This window comes from Rattus norvegicus, chromosome 5 (assembly GCF_021556685.1).
Source record: "Rattus norvegicus strain SHRSP/BbbUtx chromosome 5, alternate assembly SHRSP_T2T, whole genome shotgun sequence".
Classification (NCBI taxonomy): domain Eukaryota; kingdom Metazoa; phylum Chordata; class Mammalia; order Rodentia; family Muridae; genus Rattus; species Rattus norvegicus.
In genome coordinates this window covers 23,873,064-23,895,304 of record NC_141538.1, presented here as the reverse complement: position 1 = coordinate 23,895,304, position 22,241 = coordinate 23,873,064, and the positions used below count along the sequence as shown (strand labels likewise).

The following is a 22,241-nucleotide window of genomic DNA, read 5'->3' as shown; positions in this document are numbered from 1 at the left end:
TGTAATACTGCCTGAGGTCAGGGATGGTGATTCCTCCAGAAGTTCTTTTATTGTTGAGGATAGTTTTTGATATCCTAGGTTTATTATTATTCCAAATGAATTTGCAAATAGCTGTGTTTAACTCTATGAAGAATTGAGTTGGAATTTTGAAGGAAATTGCATTGAATCTGTATATTGCTTTTGGCAAGATGGCCATTTTTAAAATATTAATCCTGCCAATTCATGAGCATGGGAGGTCTTTCCATCTTTTGAGATCTTCTTCAATTTCTTTCTTCAAAGACTTAAAGTTCTTTTTTTAATTTTATTTTTTATTAGATATATTTCTTTATTTACATTTCAAATGTTATTCCCTTTCCCGGTTTCCAGTCCATAAGCCCCCCATCTCCTCCCTGTCACCACATGGGTGTTCCCCATCCCATCCACCTCCCTTACCACTCCCCCTCCCCCAACATTCCCCTGTTCTGGGGGGTCCAGCCTTGGTAGGACCAGGGACTTCCCCTCCTGCTGGTGCCCCAACAAGGCTATTCTCTGCTACATATGCAGTTGGAGCCCTAGGTCAGAGACTTAAAGTTCTTGTCATACAGATCTTTCACTGGCTTGGTTAGAGTCATACCGAGTCATTTTATATTATTTGTGACTATTGTGAAGGGTATCATTTCGCTAATTTCTTTCTCAACCTGGTTATCCTTTGAGTAGAGGAGGGCTACTGATTTGTTTGAATTAATTTTATAACCTGCCACTTTGCTGAAGTCATTTATCAGGCTTAGTAGTTCTCTGGTGGAAATTTTGGGGTCTCTGAAATATACTATCATATCATCTGTAAATAGTGATATTTTGATTTCTTCCTTTCCAATTTGTATCCATTTGCACTTCTTTCATTGTCTGATTGCTCTGGCAAGGGCTTTGAGTATTATATTGAATAAGTGAGAAGAGAGCGGGCAGTATTGTCTAGTCCCTGATTTTAATGGGATTGCTTCAAGTTTCTCTCCATTTGGTTTGATTTTGGCTACTGGTTTGTTGTACATTGCTTTTACTATGTTTAGGTATGGGCCTCAAATTGCTGATCTTTCCAAGACTTTTAACGTGAAGGGGTGTTGAATTTTGTCAAATGCATTCTCAGCATCTAATGAGATGATCATGTGGTTTTTTTTCTTTGAGTTTGTTTATTTAGTTGATTACATTGATGCATTTCCATATATTGGACCATCCCTGCCTCCGTGGGATGAATCCTACTTGATCATGATGGATGATCATTTTTGTGTTCTTGGATTCAGTTTTAGAGAATTTTATTGCATATTTATTTAACACTATTCATAAGGGAAATTGGTCTGAAGTTCTCTTTCTTTGTTTGGTCTTTGTGTGGTTTTGGTATACGAGTAATTGTGGCTTCATAGAAGGAATTTGGTAGTGCTCTGTCTGTTCCTATTTTGTGGAATAGTTTGGACAGAATTGGTATTAGGTCTTCTATGAAGGTCTGATAGAATCTGTACTAAAACCATCTGCTCTTTTTGGATGGGAGACTTTTAATAATTGCTTCTATTGTTTTAGGAGTTGTGGGGTTGTTCATATTGTTTATCTATTCCTGATTTAATCTAGGTACCTTATATTTGTCTAGAAAAATTGTCCATTTCCTCCAGATTTTCAAGTTTTGTTGAATATCGCTTTTGTAGTAGGATTGATTTTTTTAAATTTCTTCAGAATCTGTTGTTATGTCTCCCTTTTCAGTTTTCATTTTGTTAATTTGGAAACACTCTCTGTGACCTCTGAATAGTCTGGCTATGGGTTTATCTATCTTGTTGATTTTCTCAAAGAACCAGCTCCTAGTTTTGTTCATCCTTTGTATAGTCCTTTTTGTTTCTCCTTGGTTGATTTCAGCCCTGAGTTTGATTATTTTCTGTCTTGTGCTCTTCTTGGGTGTACTTCCTTCTTTTTGTTCTTGAGCTTTTAGGTGTGCTGTCAAGCTGCTAATGTATGTTCTCTCCTGTTTCCTTTTGGAGGAACTCAGAGCTATGAGTTTTCCTCTTAGCACTGCTTTCATTGTATCCCATGAGTTTGGGTATGTTGTGTCTTCATTTTCATTAAATCTGCAACATCTTTTATTGTTTTCTTTATTTCTTCCTTAACCAAGTTATCATTGAGTAGGCCATTGTTCAACTTCCATGTATATCTGGACTTTCTGTCATTTTTGTTGTTATTAAAGACCAGCCTTAGTCCGTGGTGATCTGATAGGATGCATGGGATTATTTCTATCTTCCTGTATCTGTTGAGGCTATTTTGTGGCTGATTATATGTTCAATTTTGGAGCAGGTAACATGAGGTACTGAGAAGAAGGTATATTCTTTTGCTTTAGAATGTAATGTTCTACAGATAACTGTTAAGTACATTTGGTTCATAATTTCTGTTAGTTTCTCCGTGTCTCTGTTTTATTTCTGTTTCCATGATCTCTCCATTTATGAGAATGGGGTATTGAAATCTCCTACTATTATTATTGTGTAAGGTGCAATGTGTGATTTGAGGTTTAGTAAAGTTTCTTTTCTGAATGTAGGTGCCCTTGCATTTGGATCATAGATATTTAAGATTGAGAGTTCATCTTGGTGAATTTTTCCTTTGATGAACATGAAGTATCTTCCCTTATCTTTTTTCATGACTTTTAGTTGAAAGTTGATTTTATTGGATATTAGAATGGCTACTCCACTTTTTTCCTTGGGACTATTTGTTTGGAAATTTGTTTTCCAGTCTTGTTCTCTGAGGTAGTGGGTGTCATTGTCCTGAGGTGCATTTTCTTTATATAGCCCAAGGCAGAGTCCTCTTTCCATATCCAGTCTGTTAGTCTATGTCTTTTCATTGGGGGAATTGAGTCCATTGATGTTAAGAGATATTAGGGAATAGTTATTGTGTCTCCTATTATCTTTGTTGTTAGAGGTGAAACTATGTTTGTGTGTCTCTTCTTTAGGTTTCATTTCAAGGAGATTACTTCCTTGCTTTTTCTAAGGTGTAGTTTCCCTCCTTGTGTTGGTTTTCCATCTATTATCCTTTGTAGGACTAGATTTGTAGAAAGATATTGTGTAAATTTGGTTTTGTCATGGAATATCTTGTTTTCTCCATCTATGTTAATTGAGAGTTTTGCTGGATTTATTGGCCTGGACTGGCATTTGTATTCTCTTAGGATCTATATGACATCTGCCTAGGAATAATTCTTTTTGTTTGTTGAAGAAACTGGAGTCAAAGACTGTTATCTTGTTTTCTTGAATTTTCTGACAAGTGCTCAAAATTGCCTTCACACAACTCCATTCTCAGAGCACATTCTTTCACATGACCGAGTAGCTTGGGGAGGAAAATGTTTATTTGGCTTATGCTTGGCTTATACTTCCACATCAGTGTTCACCATTGAATGAGGTTGGAACAGGAACTCAAACTGGAGGAACTTGGAGGTGGGAGTTGTTGATGAAGAGGCCATGGACCAGTGCTGCTTATTGGATTTCTCCTTCTGGCTTGCTCAGTCTGATTTCTTATAGAAGCCAGAACCAGCAACCAAGGGGTGGGCTCTTCCACAGTGGGCTGATCTCTTTCCATAATTCACTAGTCAAGAAAATGCCCTATAGCCTTGTCTACAGCCCATTCTCATAGAGGAATTTTCTTAATTGTGGTACCCTGTTCTCTGATGACACTAGTTTGTGTCAAGTTGATATAAAACTAGTCAGGGCATGTAGCAAAGGGGAAATAATAAGACCTGGTAGAGAGATTTCTGAAAATTTGTCTGGGAAAACACACCCATTCTTGGTATTGATTTTGTCCTTTTCTGTAATTAAGTGACGTCCACCCCAAATCTCACTCATGCTTCCTTCTGCCCAGCTCTTCTTCATGTGTCCCCTGTGAAAGTAATATCCATCTTTGTGGCAGACATGCTATTCTAATGGCCTCTCAACCAGGATAAGACAATTTGGAGAAACTCTAAATGAGCTTTGGCTAATGACATGCATAGTCAAAGAGCAGTAAAGTAATGTTTTACACCTCTCACAATTGGCACTGCCAGTTAGTTAACAAGTATGCTCTCCTCTTATGGACAATGGATATTAAGAAAACATAAGAATGATTTGATGTCAAAGTAATATAATGTCCAATAACAAAGGATTACATTGATAGGGAGTTATTTTTCTCACATACAAGGAAATCTGGAAACAAATAGTTGTTAATGTTAGATACAGTTTCTTAACAGTGCTAACAAGAATCCTCTTCTATTATACTACCCTTAATATTCTCATTTTTCACATTATTATTGTCTCTTCATCATAAGAGTTCCAAAAATGATAGGCATATTAAAGGATGTGTATAATGAAAATTTTGGTTTCTTTGAAAAGATATAGAAATATTATATATATGTTTTTGTTTTAATACCAGATACGAGATATGAGTTTGCTTCATAATGTTCACAGTAGTAGACTATGATTTGTCTCGTGCTCTAACAGGGACATGGTTTTACCAGCTGTAGATAGTTTCTGAAGTTATGTGATGTTTGTAGTTCTGGGAACTTTATAGAGGGTATGTAAATGCTGGGTTTCTGGGAGGTTGGTTGTTGGTGAGTTTAGTTGTGGTGTGTTAAGCAGTCATGTACAAAGAAGAAAGAAGAAGAAATTAGATATCCTGATGGTGAAGATCAAAGTTACTTCATGGAACTGGATGACCCTAATCAGTAGGACATAATCTAATAATGATAATCTCACCCTCTTTCCTTCTTTTCTATTCTTCTTTTTCTATTATCTACTGATAGAGGATTGAAAGGGTCGGAAACGAGTGGAGAAGGGTAAAAGAATGAAGAATCGTCAAAGTAGCAAATGCCAGCTACAGGTGTTTTATTCCAGTGATGTCATTTGCTAAGAATTTTTATGCCATCTTAGAAACTGCACCATTTCCTATACCAAAGATATTCACACCTATCTCATGACAAGCAGGTGACTCTTTAGGCCATCAGGGAGACCAGAAGAGACTAGAAAGATTGTAATGCTCACAGTCAAAGGCAAATGGGGATTGAATGTTAACAGAGTCTTTCTACAAAAGACATATGTTTGATTCAGCTTCTTTTATCACTGTTTATAACTGGAAACTAAAGGCAAATTTACATCTTTTAACTGTTCCGTGATTACTTTCTCTGTTGTTATATACATTTCTTTTTGCACAATGTTACTAAATTCCTCAAGTAAAATCTATTTTCATAGAATTTATGTAGGTAGACTTTATTATTAATGATACTATTATTCTTTAGTATGCTACATATATTATTCACATCTCTGAGAGAGAAAAGTAATAGCCAACAATGAAATTTCATTGCCTAATAAATTTTAGAAGAAAAATTGTTCTTTTCATTTGATTTGCTTATAGTCATAAATGCTCCATAGTTCTTTTAAAAGAGTTCACTTGTTCTTCGGATGGCCTTTTATGGATCACTTTGATCAGAACTGCTGCTGGAAGCCAAGTAGGTCTCATACTAGAGGTTACAGAAGTTGACAAATTTATATGCACTTAAAATCTACTTTTGCAATCAAGTAAACAGGGTCTTAGAGTATAGACACCTCAAGCTTGGAAGCCCTAGAAGGACTGAGTTGAGAGTCTGACTAAGCAGGTAGGTAAACTGTGAGAGTCAGCTATTTATTGTGTTTGGTTCTGGGACACTGCTAGAGTTTTCAAAGTCAGGCAAGCATTAGGAAGCTCAACTTCATGTTGAGCCTAAGTCATGCAGAACATTATTTGAAAGGCTAAATTTTGAGGGCAGTGGAGCTCTAGCCTGGCTTTATGTAGGGAATAGGTCACTGCTGAGCAGAATTCATCATAGGTAGTATAGAGAGGGATTGTAAATGGATCCTGAAAATAGATAGATAATAACATGCTGACATGATCCTGAGCTATTCAAAAGCAACAAACAGATGGTCATGTGTAAATAAACAAATAACTGAAATCCAAACATTTCTGAAAGGCTAATGTCAGAAACCAGAGGTTTAGACCGGGATGTTTGGAAATGTAATTTTGCTTTGTGCAATGTAATTGTTGTCTCAGAGGCTTACTGCTGAGTAAGCTCACTTTCTCTAGCTCTTTTTGAACTCTGGATGGCTGGTTCAACTCAGTTATTCTTGCTCAAACTCCTCTCTAAGCTGACTATATAAATCTGGCTTCTCTCAACTTCTCACTGAGTTGCTCTGCATGGACTCAAACTAGCTCTGGCAATCTGTTCTAATTTTCCATCTCCCTCTTATTCTCTGCTTCAACTGCCTCTGCTGATCTGCCCTGAACTGAGAATTCAATTCCACTGTGCTGCACTCACTGCACTGTCCCCCAACTGAGTCATTAAACTCACCTTCACTCCACCATTGATGGAACTCAATTGACTCTGAACTCACTGACCTGCCCTGCCCTCTCAATTATCAGTCACTTTCAAACTTCACTGCTTCCTCTTATAAACTAACCTTACTTTCATTGTTTGGGATTAACTGTGTGTATTAAGGTAATGTCTGCATTCCAGCCAGATCACACAAACCTAGAAGGTCTTTGGATGTGATCTTGCAACAGCAACTAAAACTCCTCTATAGATGTTACAGTGGTTGCATATATTTTGGCAAAATTATTGAACATCATAGGTAAGTTATTTCTGGAAAATGTAAGCATTCCTCTGCTAATTTTTCCTCCTGGACCTAAATATTTCATAACCTTTGAAATGTATTCTTTTTACTATTTTGGTTTTTCATGAGACAGGGTTCTCTGTATAGCCATGATTATCCTGGAATGCACTATGTTGTCCACAATGGCTTCAAATTCACTGAAGTCTGCTTGTCTCTGACTCTTGAGTGCTGAGATTATTTCTATGTTCTTGCCGGTTGTGGTGGCGCACGCCGGTAGGATTTGCTGAAGGAGGCAGAGGCAGGAGGATCACGAGTTCTATGTTCTACCACTGCCTGAAAAGGTCTGTTCTTGAGAAGCGTACAATATTCTTAACCAAATCTTACCAAGAAAAATGAAGAAACAGGTGGCTGACCTTGTTGCTACTCTTCACTTAGGGACAGAACAGAATATTGAATTAACTTATAATCAAGTGTGTAGGAAAGATGTGCTGACAGAGAATGCTTTAAGTGAATTTTACTGATTCAGCTTTTGAATGTGGACAGAATAAAATTCCCAAGGCTTCTGGTTGGAATGCAACCACATAGTTCTGATACTCTATGAGGAAGAAGCCATGAGGTTTGCTTTTGAACATGAGAAGGAAGACTTGAACTTTCCAGAGAATAGCAGGATGGGAACAGCTCTGCACCTGAACATAACAAGTGTGATTTTTTTTTTCGGTAAGGATTTTCTGTCAAGCTGTCATTTTTCTTATTGCTCACTCATTGCAGTGTAGACTTGACACAATTACAAGAATATGTAAAATTATTCTTAATATTTTAAAAGTGGAATAATACTGCATATTATTTCATTTTAAAAGATATAAAAAGTACCACATTTACATTTTACAAATGACTTTCCAGAATTAGCTAGCTATCAATGATTACACTTTTGAAAACCTAAAGTTCAGCTTCTCTATGTTGTGAATGCCTGCCAAAGGAAAGAGCTGAGACTTCAGTGCATTTGATGTAGATACTCTCTTGGAATAAAAGTGTTCCAAAGATTTCCATGCCTACATAATAAATGAATGAGTAAGTAGCCTCATAAAATTATCACTGAGGCAGCAGATGTCTGCTCAATACAGTCCTTACATCTTAATTCAATTATTTTAGTTAATATATATTTTAAGCTTCAAGAGACAGAACTTAAAATGGCTTTTGTATAACTCACTCGACATGAATATTAAGAAGGAACAGAATTGTCCTAGTCTGTTTTCTATTGCTGTGAAAAACACCATGATCTGTGGAGGAAAGGCTTTAATTCACTTGTTTGTTCAGATCACAATGGATTAACTCAAACAGGGCAGGAACCCAAAGGTAGAAACTGATTCCGAGGCCATGGAGGAACACTGCTTAGAGGTTTCTTTTCCCCAAATTCTTGTTCCACCTGCTTTCTTACATAACACAGGCAAACCAGCCCAGAAGTAGCACCACCTACAGACAGGTGGAGCCATCCACACCAATGCTTAACCAAGAAAATGCCTCATGGACATTCTCACAGGCCAATCTGATGGAAGACATTTTCAATTGGCATTTCACCCTTCCTCATGTGAATAGGTTTGTGTCACGTTGGTAAAAACCAACCAACACAAATAATTGTCCAAGGACAGGTGGCTGATGCTTTGAAATACAGTTTTCCTGGAGAAGGTGGGAGTCAGCTAATAAAATGTCCATTGGATCCTCATGCCTGATTATCATCCTTCCTCTCCTTTCATTTCAGAGATGTTCCTCATCTCACTCTGATTCCCACCCCTTATGTTGACTACATCTTAGCACTTATCAGTTATTTATTCTCCTCTTTCTTTTAGGATGTGCTCTCTCTTGCTACTCTCTTCATAGTTTATAAACACAGTACAATTATTTTATTCTAAAGCAAATTCCCTTTCCCAATGCTGTTCTTGAATATGCCTTTTTGAATCAAGGACCAGCACTAGCTGGTCAGCTTTTTCCTTCCCCAAACATTTTTTGCTGAAACATTCTGTGGCCATTCTGAAAAGACCTTGTTGGGGACTTTGTACCACCCAGCTAACTGCCATGTTTAGTTAAATCTTACCCAATTTCACTGAATCAGTTCTTAGCCGGAATTTTTCCCCTATAACTCCTTTCTTCATTGCTTTCTCAGTAAACAACTATTTCCACATTCCCGCCTCTGTGCCTCCACATTGCCCTTGATCTGCCTTTACTACTCCATATTGTCTCTTTTTTTTCTTTTAACTTTTACCTTTATTTATATACATGAATGTTTGCCTACATATGTTTGTGTGAAATACCAACAGAATCCAGAAGAAGGCAGGGGAAGCATGGAAATGTACCTACAGCAAATGTTTAGATAACATATGGTTTCTGGGAATGGAACCTCGGTCTGCTGTAACAACACTAGTTGTTCTTTTTTTCCCCTCCATCTTTATTAACTTGGGTATTTCTTATTTACATTTCAATTGTTTTTCCAGGCCAACATCCCCCTAACCTCTCCCCTTCCCCTTCTATATGGGTGTTCCCCTCCATCCTCCCCCCATTATCAGGTTCCCCCTAACAAGCCCATTCACTGGGGGTTCAGTCTTGGCAGGACCAAGGGCTTCCCCTTCCCCTGGTGCCCTTACTAGGCTATTCATTGCTACCTATGCAGTTGGAGCCCAGGGTCAGTCCAGGGATGGTCTTTGGGTAGTGGCTTAGTCCCTGGAAGCTCTGGTTGGTTGGCATTGTTGTTCATATGGAGTCTCAAGCCCCTTCAAGCTCTTTCAGTCCTTTTTCTGATTCCTTCAACGGGGGTCCTGTCCTCAGTTCAGTGATTTGCTGCTGTCATTCACCTGTGTATTTGCTGTATTCTGGCTGTGTCTCTCAGGAGAGATCTACATCCGGTTCCTGTCAGCCTGTACTTCTTTGCTTAATTCATCTTATCTAGTTTGGTGGCTGTATATGTATGGGCTCCGAATGGGTGTTCCTTCTGCCTCTGTTCTAAACGGTGTCTCCCTATTCCTTCCCAAGGGTATTCTTGTTCCCCCTTTTAAAGAAGGAATGAAGCATTCGCATTTTGGTCATCCTTCTTGAGTTTCAGGTGTTCTGTATATCTAGGGTAATTTGAGCATTTGGACTAATATCCACTTATCAATGAGTGCATACCATGTGTGTTTTTCTGTGATTGGGTTAGCTCACTCAGGATGATATTTTCCAGTTCCATCCATTTGCCTATGAATTTCATAAAGTCGTTGTTTTTGATAGCTGAGTAATATTCCATTGTGTAGATGTATCACATTTTCTGTATCCATTCCACTGTTGAAGGGCATCTGGGTTCTTTCCAGCTTCTGGCTATTATAAATAAGGCTGCTATGAACATAGAGGAGCATGTGTCTTTGTTATATGTTGGGGCATCTTTTAGGTATATACCCAAGAGAGGTATAGCTGGGTCCTCAGGCAGTTCAATGTCCAATTTTCTAAGGAACCTCCAGACTGATTTCCGGAATGGTTGTACCAGTCTGCAATCCCGGTGTTCCCCATACCCCATGGCCCCTGCCTCCCACCTTCCAGGTGAGTCTTGCCTTTACTCTGGTGACTTTGTAACCTCTGAACTGTCCAAGGGGTATCAACCTGCCCAGAGGATGCTACTTAACTGTTGCTCCCTCAACAGGAAGGGCTACACTGATGCCTTCATCCAATTTCTGAGGCTACAACTTTCCCAAGGTCCCCTGCACTGGTTTACAGTAATAGCCAAACTGGTCATCTCAGTGAGAAGAACAACTGAAAAGCAGATGAGCAGAGTTACAGAGCCAGAAGTACAAGAGGCTACAGGCACCACTTGGGCAGCAGAAGTGAGGTTCATTTGAAAAAGCTTGAGTGACTCACATCAGAATCATGAGTGTGCAATTTGGAAACTGGACTATTTCTCAGAGCTCTGCTTCGTGGTCAACTCAAAGTTCCTGTCAGCAAGGGAGAGTTGGCAGTTGGGAGGCAATGTTTATTTCATATAATTATCTGGTACCCCACTATCAGCATCATAAACATGTAGCTCAGGTTTTATGTTACTTGATAATTACCAAATTTCTTGTTCCAGAGTGGAGATAATGGGGAAAAGGAATGTGGTGTTAAAAGAAACAAACAGTAAAGAAAAGAAAAAAGAAAGCCTTGAAACGCTGTAGGCTGATGAGCATCCGTGGCTGAATTTGCCTTGATAATAGGGTTAATAGCATGCCGATATTTTAAGAAACACACAGTTGAAAACAAATAGCTATTATAAGTGGCATTCCGCCTTCAGCATCAATCTTATTGAGAATAATACATTGATAAATTTCAATCCCATTACACTTCCCAGCTTGTAATAGTCCCTGGGAAATACAAAATACTGAATAAAAAAGATGGCTAAACTAGGGGCAAAACTTAGCTTGTTAAGAACTTACATAGTGTGTATGAGACACAAGGTGCCATTCCTGCACTGCCAAAGGAAGTAAAAAGGTAAGAGGCTTCCCTTGTCTTATCCCACCCCTCCCTTTGCAATAGGTCTCTTCTACAGGTGTTCTGACATCTTGACATTTTTCTATTCAATCATTAGCCAAGTCTACTTACCACTCAGGGACTATTCCTCAGATGCCTCCAATGTATCTTGACATAACAGTGAAGACAGCATATAACTCATTATAGAGTTAATTTAAAGAGACATATATCATGTTAGAGGTTATTGAAGGAAGAAAAGGGAACTGAGGTACTCAATTATTGCAATGAATTAAACTGCCTTTGTTCCTGGTTTAGGGCACACTGCACCCTCCCATGAGCTCTCTGGATTCATGAATGAAGGATACACACCGCCACCACCACCACCACCACCACCACTACCATCATCATCATCATCATCATCATCATCATCATCATCATCAGCAGCAGCAGCAGCAGCAGCAGCAGCAGCAGCAAATTTCGATATGCCTTGACTAGCTCCATACTGAGCACTTCTAAACCTCCCTGTGACTAGCAAACACTCCCCTCTGGTATGCTTGAGTTAATATCTTTTAAAATCTATATTTCATCTCTGCTACTCCAGACCCAATTGGCAAAGTGGCTCCCAGGGACCCTTTCCCAGATTCTCACCTGTCCATGGGTCTTTAAGTTTCATCTTGCTGCTTCCCTGTCATGATGAGTCTCTTCTCTTTCCCCATCCCCCACCCCTAGCTCTACCCCTCAGTCCCTTGCCCATGCAATCTAAAAGTCTTACCCCATCTCCCTACCCAGTCATTGCCTGCCTATAGGGCAATTCTTTATTATTAATCAAAGCCACCAGAGGACAGGAATCCTCAGGTCTGGAAACACAGCTTTTGGAGCTGAAACAGGACAAAGCATTAGAACCAATTCCCAGTACTCAATGGTCTTGGTACAGATGACAAAGGGTTTATATGTTTCTAGGCTATCAAGAAAGGTCTGTTAAATAATTTGATGTTGGCTTAGAGGGAAATTGTAGGCCTTAATTGTCTTTGCATCTTTTAGATTTGTAGAGCTTGAAATGCAGACATTGCTCATTAATTATGCATGGAAAGAATGTGAGCAAACATATTCTTAAAAAACTGGGTATGGGCAGCAACAAGGAATTAGGCTAGTATAATAAAGGGCTTACATTTGAAGGATACATACAATTTTAGGAGCAAAGCTAGAAATCATTGGTACCAGATTTCCACTGGGTAAGCAGTGAGAGGAGCATGGGATATAGCTGGAAATCAAGACTTACTATTACTTATTACTATCAAGCCAATATTAACTCAGATATCTAAGGAATTTGTACATTAGAAAATACTAGGAGAGCATAGGAGGGCAACTAATTAGAGTCAGTAATTATATTTGTTACTGTAATTGTATATTTATGCCAAACATATGCATATTTTGATACATGGCTTCAAAATTTCTTGTTTGGAGTGTATAAGTGGTATGACTACATACTAAGTGCATGTTATCAAAATTATCACATTAAATATTACTTTTATGCTAGTAGTGACCATTTCTCTTGTTATTAAATACTCACTGTTAGTGTGCTTTACATATGGGTGCCTTTACACTGAGCATTTAAATATTCCACTACTTATTTAGTCAATTTCTTCTTATTATTCATCAAAGGTTCATGTATTTCTTTGATTGTTGGCTTTTTCATCAGAGACATATGGTTAATAGTCAACCTTCAAAGATCAACAGCCTTGGGAAGCAGATGCTATCTTTGTTCTTGATCGCATTTTGTAGTTTAATTTAATGGTCACCTTTGACTAGATTTAGATTTCTAGTTCTTCATTAACATAATATAATTAATATAATATAATATAATAGAGATCAGTTAAGAACAATTATGAATACCTTTAGTTTTTCCTGCAGATTAATACCCACCATTCTTTCACACAGATGAAAATGTCCCTGGGGACTGACTCGGATGATGAGAAAGACTTTTAGAAGGTATGTAGTGAAAAGTCATGACAGGTGTATCAGTCATGAATCACAGGACTTCACGTCATGAGTACTCCTGCTCTTTGGGACTGAGGTAATTTCTCTTTAGTCAACCGTTATGTTTCCACTAAGTCCTAGAAGGTCAAGAGAATAGATGGGTATTTACTATAAGTTAAAATTATGTCCTTACAACACAGGTCTTCTATGTTTTGTGTATGGTTGGAGTGTCCATGACTTCACTGTGATTTGAGTCTCTGTCCCCAAGATGGCAATAGTGGAAAATGTTTTAGTATCTTTAAGTGAAGGAGCCTCATAGAAAGCCTTTAGGTTACTGAAGCATGCTTTCTGAAGGGAGTTCTGCTGTAATTTAGCGTGGGTATAAACACTGAGGGATGGGTTCACTTCATCTCTGTCTATTCCCTGTCAGAGATCTAACTACTTGTCCCCAGTCATTGCTATTGGTCATGAGGAGATGCCTATATTATGTCTTGACATGGAGCTTCCAAAGTTCGAACATTTTTATGAGTAGTTTGTACAAGGTATTTTACTATAGGAATGCAAAGTGTAGAAAATGAAGAAGATATTGATGTTTGAAGAAGAATACTTTTTGTTGACTTATGAAATTTATATAAATAAGCAACTACTTTAAAATTTGTTCACCCTAGTCCATACAATTAGTACCCTGTACAAAGGAGAAATTTAATTCCAGACATATGCATACAGGGAAAGTTACATGAAAAGACATTGGAAAACGACAACCATGTGAACACTACTATAAGACATCAGCTGTCAGCTGCTGAATGACTAAGATTCCACCAAGTTCAGTTTTGAGATTTTGCTTATTTTTTAAATATGAATGAGGGTTGTGCCTGAATGTATGTCTCTGTACCATGGGCATGTCTGGTACCCATTAAGGCTGGAAGAGAGTATTAGATTCTGTGAAACTAGAGTTACAGGATGTGAACCTCCATGCTGGCTCCATCCAAGTCAAACTTGGATATTTCATTAAGAAGAGCAACCAGGGGCTGGAGAGATGGCTCAGCGGTTAAGAGCACCCAACTACTCTTCCAGAGGTCCTGAGTTCAATTCCCAGCAACCACATGGTGGCTCACAACCATCTGTAAAGAGATCTGATGCCCTCTTCTGGTGTATCTGAAGACAGCTACAGTGTACTTATATATAATAAATGAATAAATCTTAAAAAAAAAAAAAGGACTAAGTCCAAGCCTTACAGAAGAGCAGCCAGTACTGCTAACCATCAAACCAACCATCTATCCTTAGAAACATACATTTTATCTGTCTGTCTCACACTGATGCAGTTCCATCAGTTTGCCTAAGGTAATGAGACAGAATCAGGCTGCACACACTTTGTTTTGGTCCCTCTCTTTCACTGTCATCATTTAAATTTTTGCCTTAGTTTTATTTGCATAAAATCCTTCTATATCACCCGAGGGGAGGTTTTACATATAGATATCATCTTCAAAGGAATGAAACCTTTTTAATAACTATCATAAAAGCAGTATTTATGACTTTCCTCTTGAGTAAAAGGCAAGAGCAGTGGTTTAAGATTAACTCATTTTTCTAAATTGCTACAGAAGTTATTTCCTTACCTCTGGTAGAGGCAATTGATGAATAAAGAAAAGCAGCCCAGAGACAGAAAGCCTCATGTAACCTCAATAAACAGCAACTTTGCATAAGAGTTTTTCAACAGAAAAGCCCTGGATACCCAGTTGTTGGTTAAAGCAGCTGCCATCACACCTCCAGTGTGCTCTACAGTAAAGATTAGAGCAAGACTTTTGGTTAAATTTTGGGGGATAAAAAAAATCTACCTCAGTTGTGCTAATAGAAAAGCTTAATGTTGATCTTGGCATGATTTTGGAACATTTAGACATTAATGCTTTTCATTACTAATCATCGCCATTAAAACTTGAGCACTTTCCATAAAAGTAGGTTTTATTTTCAAGATGTGAAACAAGATTAGTTGAAGAATTTAAATGCATAAAATACCAAGTAGAAATGCGGGGCTCCCGAAAGGTTTACATTCATAAAATTATCTGTCAAGAATCTATGCCAAGCATGTGGGTAGCTTCATTTAGTAATACTCATAGGATACTGGGGGATTTCTGAAATAGTCTCATTTATTTCTAAATAGAAAACTCTGTTGATGCTATGTGATCCAGAATGACTTCAAATTCTTCTTTTGTTTCTAGGACTTTTGACCTCAATCCTCCCTCAGACTCAGGAAACTCTCGACACAAGTGATGACAGAACTTGTGAGATGGGGATTGTGATAATGGACATTGCTTATGGCAAGTGGTGTGACATTTCTCAAATGCATCTTGGACTGACTAGAATGCGACCACACTGCAGACCTCTCTGCACTAAGCAGAAGCGACCTGGGTGAAGAACTTGCTCTGAAATAACCCAACCCTTCAAGGGTGGAAGGGGAATTGAACCTTGGTTTCTTTCTTGAATGTTATTTCAGGGAGGAAATGCCTATGCAATTATCAAGCGCACATTGAATTATTAAATGCTGCCTGTTTACCTGTACAGATGGCTCCTCCATAGTCACCTTTCTGTTTTTATAGCATAATTTCTAAGCCTCTTGTTATGAATGGTGTAAATCAGACTGATTCCTCTGTTAAGCTTTCCACAAAATATTTGAAAGTAACACAGAACATGAACATCTAAAGTTATGTTGAAAATGAAGAGAGGAAGACTACTATTTTTCAAATATTCACTCATAAATAAAGTAGTGATGAGTGCAAAATTAAAGCAGGCCTTAGCAGATATTCAGTTCCATGAAACAGGACTTCTTCCAGAAACACGAGTCATCTCTCTCTTCCCAGTCCAGCATTTACTCTTGTCACAGCCTTCTGGATCATGAAGATACCAGGATCTGCCATGTCTAAGTAGTAAACAACATCATCACCACCAACAGAAAAAGAAACAACATACATAGGAGAACCTTTAATTGAGCATTTGCCTTCCCAATCACTCCAGTCCAGTACTAGAGAGTGAGCGGAAAGGGGCTCTCCCATTTGACAACTATTTTCTCACTTATAGAAAGTTAAGGGAGGACTGATTCAAGACAAATCTTGGTGGAAGAGGATACATACAGGGGGATAATGTGTTTATATATTAACTAGAATAGAGATAAACCTACGTTTAGAATTAATTAGAATAAGCAAGGGGTTCATGGATGGGGAAAGCAGAGATAAATCACTTTCCAGGTGAGCTTTATTATGAGAAATATACCATCATGGCCTGTAGTGGAAGAGCAAACCTTCAGGACAGAGGGAAAGTTTCCTTAGGAGAGATTGTCACTATATATGACATAATGAGGGTCATGCAGGGAGGCTTTCTTTGGTTTGATTCCTGGAATATTGGGAGAGTAAGAGAAGGAGGGGATGGAAGGGAAAGTAGAGAGAGATGGAGGGAGAGAGAGAAGGAAGGAGAGGAAGAAGGAAGAGAAGAGAAAGAAGGGGAAAGAGACAAAGAGAGAAAGAGGAGGGGACTGATACTGAGTACAGCTTGAACACTTGAAACCTTGAAGCCCATCCCCAGTAACACACTTCTTCCAAGAAAACCACATTTAATCCAACAAGGCCACACCTCCAAATTGTGCCACTCCCGGGTAAACAAGCATTCAATTATATGAGCTTATGTGGGGGGAATGATTCTTATTCAAATCACCACAGACAGTCACAAGGGAGAGGGAGGCTAGAAGTCCCAGCAAAACATTTTTTATTGAATATTTGTTCAGGAAGATAGAGTGCAGTGGTTTATGGCTTGACTTCTGGGAGAAAAACAGTCAGATAGAGGAGAGAGACCCATGGATTAATAGAGAGTGAATTCTTTAAAATTTGTATCAGTAATATATGATTTGCATATGAAATATTTGATATAGGATCATATGTTGAAGGGTTAACTCCAGTTAGTAGTGAGATTTTGGAAACATGTGGAAACTTTGGGAAATGGGGCCAATTTGTGGGAAGTGTGTATGTATGTGACCATGTACTTGTAAAGGTTGTAGCTGGTTCACTTCTCCATCTCCACTTCCTGTCTGAAATGTGGTATATGTATCCTCAGCTGTATGTTCTTGCCACCAAGATGTTTTTCCCAAGAGTATGGGGGAGGTGAGACTTATCAAAGCAAATCCTTCCCTCTTTATGTTGCTTCACTAAGAATTTTGCTAAAGACAGACAGACAGACAAATAGACAAACACACACACACACAAACACACACACACACACACACACACACACACACACACACACACACACACACACACACACAGAAAACTAAACAACAAAACCCTAATTTAAGAATCTATTAAACACAAGCTTCAAGAAAACTTTCTGCTGGAAAGATAAGATTCTAAAATTCTATTTAGAGTTGGGTATGTGTTTTGAATATTCTTGGCCCAGGGAGTGGCACTATTAGGAGGTATTTTCCTGTTGGGGTAGGTGTGGCTTTGTTGCAGGAAGTATGTCACTGTGGAAACAGAGCTTTAAGGCCACTTTCCTAACTCTCTGGAAGCCAGTCTTCTCAATTTGTCTTGGGAACAAGATTTAGAACTCTTACTCCTCCAGTGCCATGCTCCCACCTTGATGATAATGGACTGAACCCCTGAACCTGTAAATCAGCCCCAACTAGATGTTGTCCTTTATGAGTTGCCTTGGTCATGGTATCTCTTTCCAGCAATGGAAACCCTAACTAAGACAGTTGAGTAATATGGTAGTTAAGACTCAGGTCTTTAAATACTTATTTTCTAGTTGATGACTGTTTGGAGAAAGATTAGGAGGTATGGCTTTGCCGGAGGAAATATGTCACTGGAAGCAGGTACTAAGTTTTTAAAAATAGTCATTCTGTTCCTAGTGTGCATTCTCTGCTTCGTACTTGTTGATTCAGAGTCCTTACTTGCTCCTCCCACCATGCATTTGTTCATTCAATGATGAACTCTAAGCCTCAGAAACCATTTAAGCACAGTTAAATAACTTTCTTTCATAAGTTCCCTTGTTCTTGGTATTTTATCACAGCAATAGAAAAAGTAACTAAGATAAGTGACAAGAAGAATTATATAGTCTTTACCCATCTTGAAGCTTCTGTACATGGAGCATATGATGATTGGGAACTTAGGAGGAATGGAAACACTGCAAGAACATGAAGGAGCTCTTCCTAAAGGTAACTCATGTCTTATTTAAAGTGTATCAGTTTTCTTAACCCTGAGGACAGACTGTGACCAAGGATGACCTCCAGGGTATTTGTTTTGTTTAAAAATTACAGCTCATACCTGGAAAGGTTCATTGTACCTGGCTCCTTGTGCTGTGGCACTGAAAGGACTGGAGACCCCCATCTTCCGTGTCATGTTACCACGTGTTTGTCTCAGCTGTAGAATTTTTATCAGAGGTCATATAATTTCTGAAGGTAATGGAAAGCATCGGCTAATCCTGTACTATGTATAGGAAATCTTTCAATAGAGATTATTTAAATTTTATAAAGAAAAGCATGAGTATCTGTTGTTGTACAATGGAACTTCATTAGGAATTGTACCAATTAGCTTCTGAGAAGAGACCACTGGGCACCCAGGAGCACCCACACACTGACCAGGTCTCTCTAGAAAGAAGGAAAAATTCATTACCTATTTTAAGGGAATACAGAACACAGAACATTGTCCTTAAGGCCTCGCTGAGTGACAAACCTCATACAAATGTTATTGTTTGAATCATATGAATACTTAGAATCCTTATTTTTAACTAAATAGCTATCAATAGAGTCATGAAAAACCATCTCTAAAAAATACATTTTGAAAAGAATTAGTGAAGGATAGGTTATGTGTGTACCTACAATTTCTCAACCAATAATTCCCATATATGAAGTGCTCAGGAGTTGTCTTATCATGCTGTGCTGTATTGAGGGGTCATAGAGATCTCATAGATAAGTTCTCCATGTCCACATCTTTTAAATGACTGCCAGTTTCCTGTGAGTGAGTTTTTTTCCACAGCCCTCTACCTTCTCCTGCCTTTAGGAATAGGATAGCTGCAGGTTCAGATATACACATATCTTTCAACATTCTGTTGATAGGATCAGTGGCCTCCCTTCACCCAGAACATACTATTATGGTCTCAATTCATGGTCGGGTTGACACTTGCCCTGAGGCTATTTCCTGAGGCTGGAGATGATCTACCTGAATGACTTCTTTTGAAACTTGCCAGGTCACAAGACTCTAGTGAGTTTGCCAGATAAATAAGAAAGTGTGATTTAAAAAGTCAAAATAAAAACCAAAGAGGCAGGGCAAGTATTCACTATTTAGAAAGAAGATAAAGCCAGATAATACGTTAATAAATAGATTAAAATACTAAATTAAAACACAGGGGAGTGTAAAACACGAGAACTTCAGAGAATTGCTAGAATGAAAGAACCCAAACATAGTACTGAAACTAGGTTTTATAAAGGAAGACAGGAAATGATAGAAAATAATAAACTGTTGTATGGGCATGGAATTGTAAAACTATTCCAGAGTTTCAAAAAGGAAAGGAGAAAACTAAATGCTATAAAAGACAAAGAAAAGGGAAGACACAATTTAAATGATAAATCCTATAAGGAAGAAATTGACCAATGGATAGATGTTACAATTCTGAATAAGAGGAACAGAACCTTTGACATTAGCAAAAGTTATGTATGTTGGTCAAAGTACTTGTACTCATTCAGGAAATGCTAATGAAGGGTCCCACCCAGATACACGAAAGCTAATGTGCCCAATTATCAGCATAAAGAATTAAGTCTGAATTATTCAGCAGCAAGTTGCCCTTTCCACAAGCAAACACAAACAATTCTGATTTCCAATACACAGCAGAGACCATATTCTTTTCTTTCAAGGTAATAGTGTTGTGTTCCAAGAATTTTATCATCAATAAAGTTAATATTTGTACAAAAGACAATGTAAGTGACTGCAATGAAGGCTTATGATATTCACGTGCATATACGAAAACAAAATTACTTAGAGACATACTTCAGCCAAGTGAGAGTGGGATCAAAATAAAAACTCACCAAGAGTTCATACATGGTATGTGCTAGAGATGGTACCCCAAATCTACTTGTGGAATCTTTAATTCCTAAAATGGTCATATTATAAGAGGTGTCTTTATAAGAGAATTATTCAGTTTGGAATTATTGACGTTCTAGCAGTAGACATATTGGTGACCTTCTAAGGTTAAGTAATCAAGGAATAAGATAATATCCTTGCTTCCCCTGCTCTGCAAGGGCACAGCAAGATCATGGTCATCTATATGTCAAGAAAGGAATCTTTATTCAGAGAACAATCTGGTTTGCAGTGTCATCTCAGACTTCAGTCTCCTGTACTGTGAAAAATAAATTCATGTGGAAACTTAAGGATTCTTTGAAAATCTGTTTATTTGGATGGTGTTTTGCTGGAGCAAACACATGATGGTGTGTTAAGCAAGCACGTGAAACAACCTGTGATAAAAGATTCTTCATAAAAATCATGCATGTATTGTCTGCCTTACGTTGCATAGCTGAGCTCTCCTTGTCATGACTCCATAGAGAGAAATGCATCAAAAAGTCTTCCAGTGGTGCTCTGGTGGCTTCTTTCCTCTTCTGCAGATTAAGGCTGTTTGGCAGAGTGATGTCAGCTGATACAGATATATGTGGAGCTTTCCTAAGACAGACCCATGTGCTGAGGCAAGACCCATGAAGGGATGTGATGTTTGGACGGAGTATAAGTAGGAATAGCAAGAGGGGCTTGCTTACATGGGTAGCTTTGTTATGCTTCTGGGTCTTGTGTATTGACTGATCTTCACTTGGCTGAAGGAGGCACAGCCGAGAACTTCTCCTAGTGTCCCTGTTAGTCCTGGACCCTCCTGTTGACTCTTGCTGATTTGGCTGAGGATAGGTCATACCGCCATTGCTGATTCATGTTTGCTCTCCCCACGCTACTGAACTAGACTGCTGGTATATTTGTCAAGAGTTTGTGAGTGGCTGGAGCTGTTACTGCTTATTCCTGTGAACTGAACTGCTGATTTCCTAACAACCCAGATGGGATTTGCTCCAAAGAACAATTTCTAAACAGGTACACTACCTTTATCTGAATAACCTTTCTTTCCATTACCCCTGGAGGGCTAGAAAGGATGTTAAAAGCATTTAATAACTGATATTAAAGGTAGTCATTGAAAATATTTAAGCTACAACACATCTTCTTTTTTCCTGAGTCACCTAGTATATGCTGCTTCTCTAAAGAAGTGTGTACGAATCTGTTCATGGTGAGAACTAGAAACTGAACTGGAGAATAAAGCCTAAAGAGATGTAAAATGTTAGATGAAGATAATATTTGAAAGGGTACTAAAATATATTTTAAAAGTATCAGGAATATTCAGAACAGTGACCTGCTGTGTGTGCTTCATCCTACAGTGGGAAAAACTAGCTATTAGATCAAGGAAACATCAAGAAGAGAGTTGTATCTATCTGAGTCATCCAAATGGTATAATTACGTTTTTTTCCTTCATAAACATAAAAGAATACTCTTGAAAATCCAAAATTAGAACATGTTCGTTTTAAGGCAGAATGTATCATTTCTAAAATGAGAGGAAGGAAAAAGCTTAGAAATAATGATTCAAAACTGACACAGCAGAAGGCTAGAAGCTGGAATGAAGCAAACATTTAAAAAATGATAGCATTGTTTGTGGCAATATATTCACGGTGGCAACTAATAAAGTAGTGACCCTCATACTGTACTCCAAACAAAACCAAGGTAAACCCTAGTAACGTAAACAGTGGGGCTAACATCAGCAAAATTGCAAAGGTGATGATTCTGAGCTCTTCTCCCATGGAAATACTGAAAACCAAGAAAATCTTTTGGAACCAATAGTTTCAGAAAATGGTAAGAGATCCAAACATATAAAGTGGCAAACAACTGACAAAACTATAAAAAGTCAACTTCAAAATGACAATACATGTTCCTAGCATTTTACTTACCACATTCTTATTCTGCTTAGGAGACATTATTATTCATTATTCTTAATGACTGTTCTGACCATACTGCAAATAATTCTGCTCTACTGCCTCTGGTTCTATTGCGCAGGTTCAGAATTCTGGCACCTGCTTTGAAACTCTTGGACAAGCAAGTATAGCTCAGAAACACTCCAAGTCAATTAATGGAAATGATTGTAGTT

The 22,241-nt window shown here is 38.2% G+C and overlaps 1 protein-coding gene across 1 annotated transcript in view; it reads left to right on the top strand.

Annotated features, from left to right (window-relative positions):
* LOC134478924 (uncharacterized) overlaps nucleotides 1-15,599 on the top strand; it is a 112,176-nt gene extending 96,577 nt beyond the window's left edge. The window contains exons 3-5 of the mRNA XM_087551476.1: nucleotides 11,385-11,617; nucleotides 13,008-13,143; nucleotides 15,260-15,599. Coding sequence (XP_087407602.1) covers nucleotides 11,385-11,406 — 22 coding nt within the window. The 3' untranslated portion in view covers nucleotides 11,407-11,617; nucleotides 13,008-13,143; nucleotides 15,260-15,599. The remainder of the gene's footprint in view (nucleotides 1-11,384; nucleotides 11,618-13,007; nucleotides 13,144-15,259) is intronic.
* Nucleotides 15,600-22,241: the final 6,642 nt, after the last annotated feature.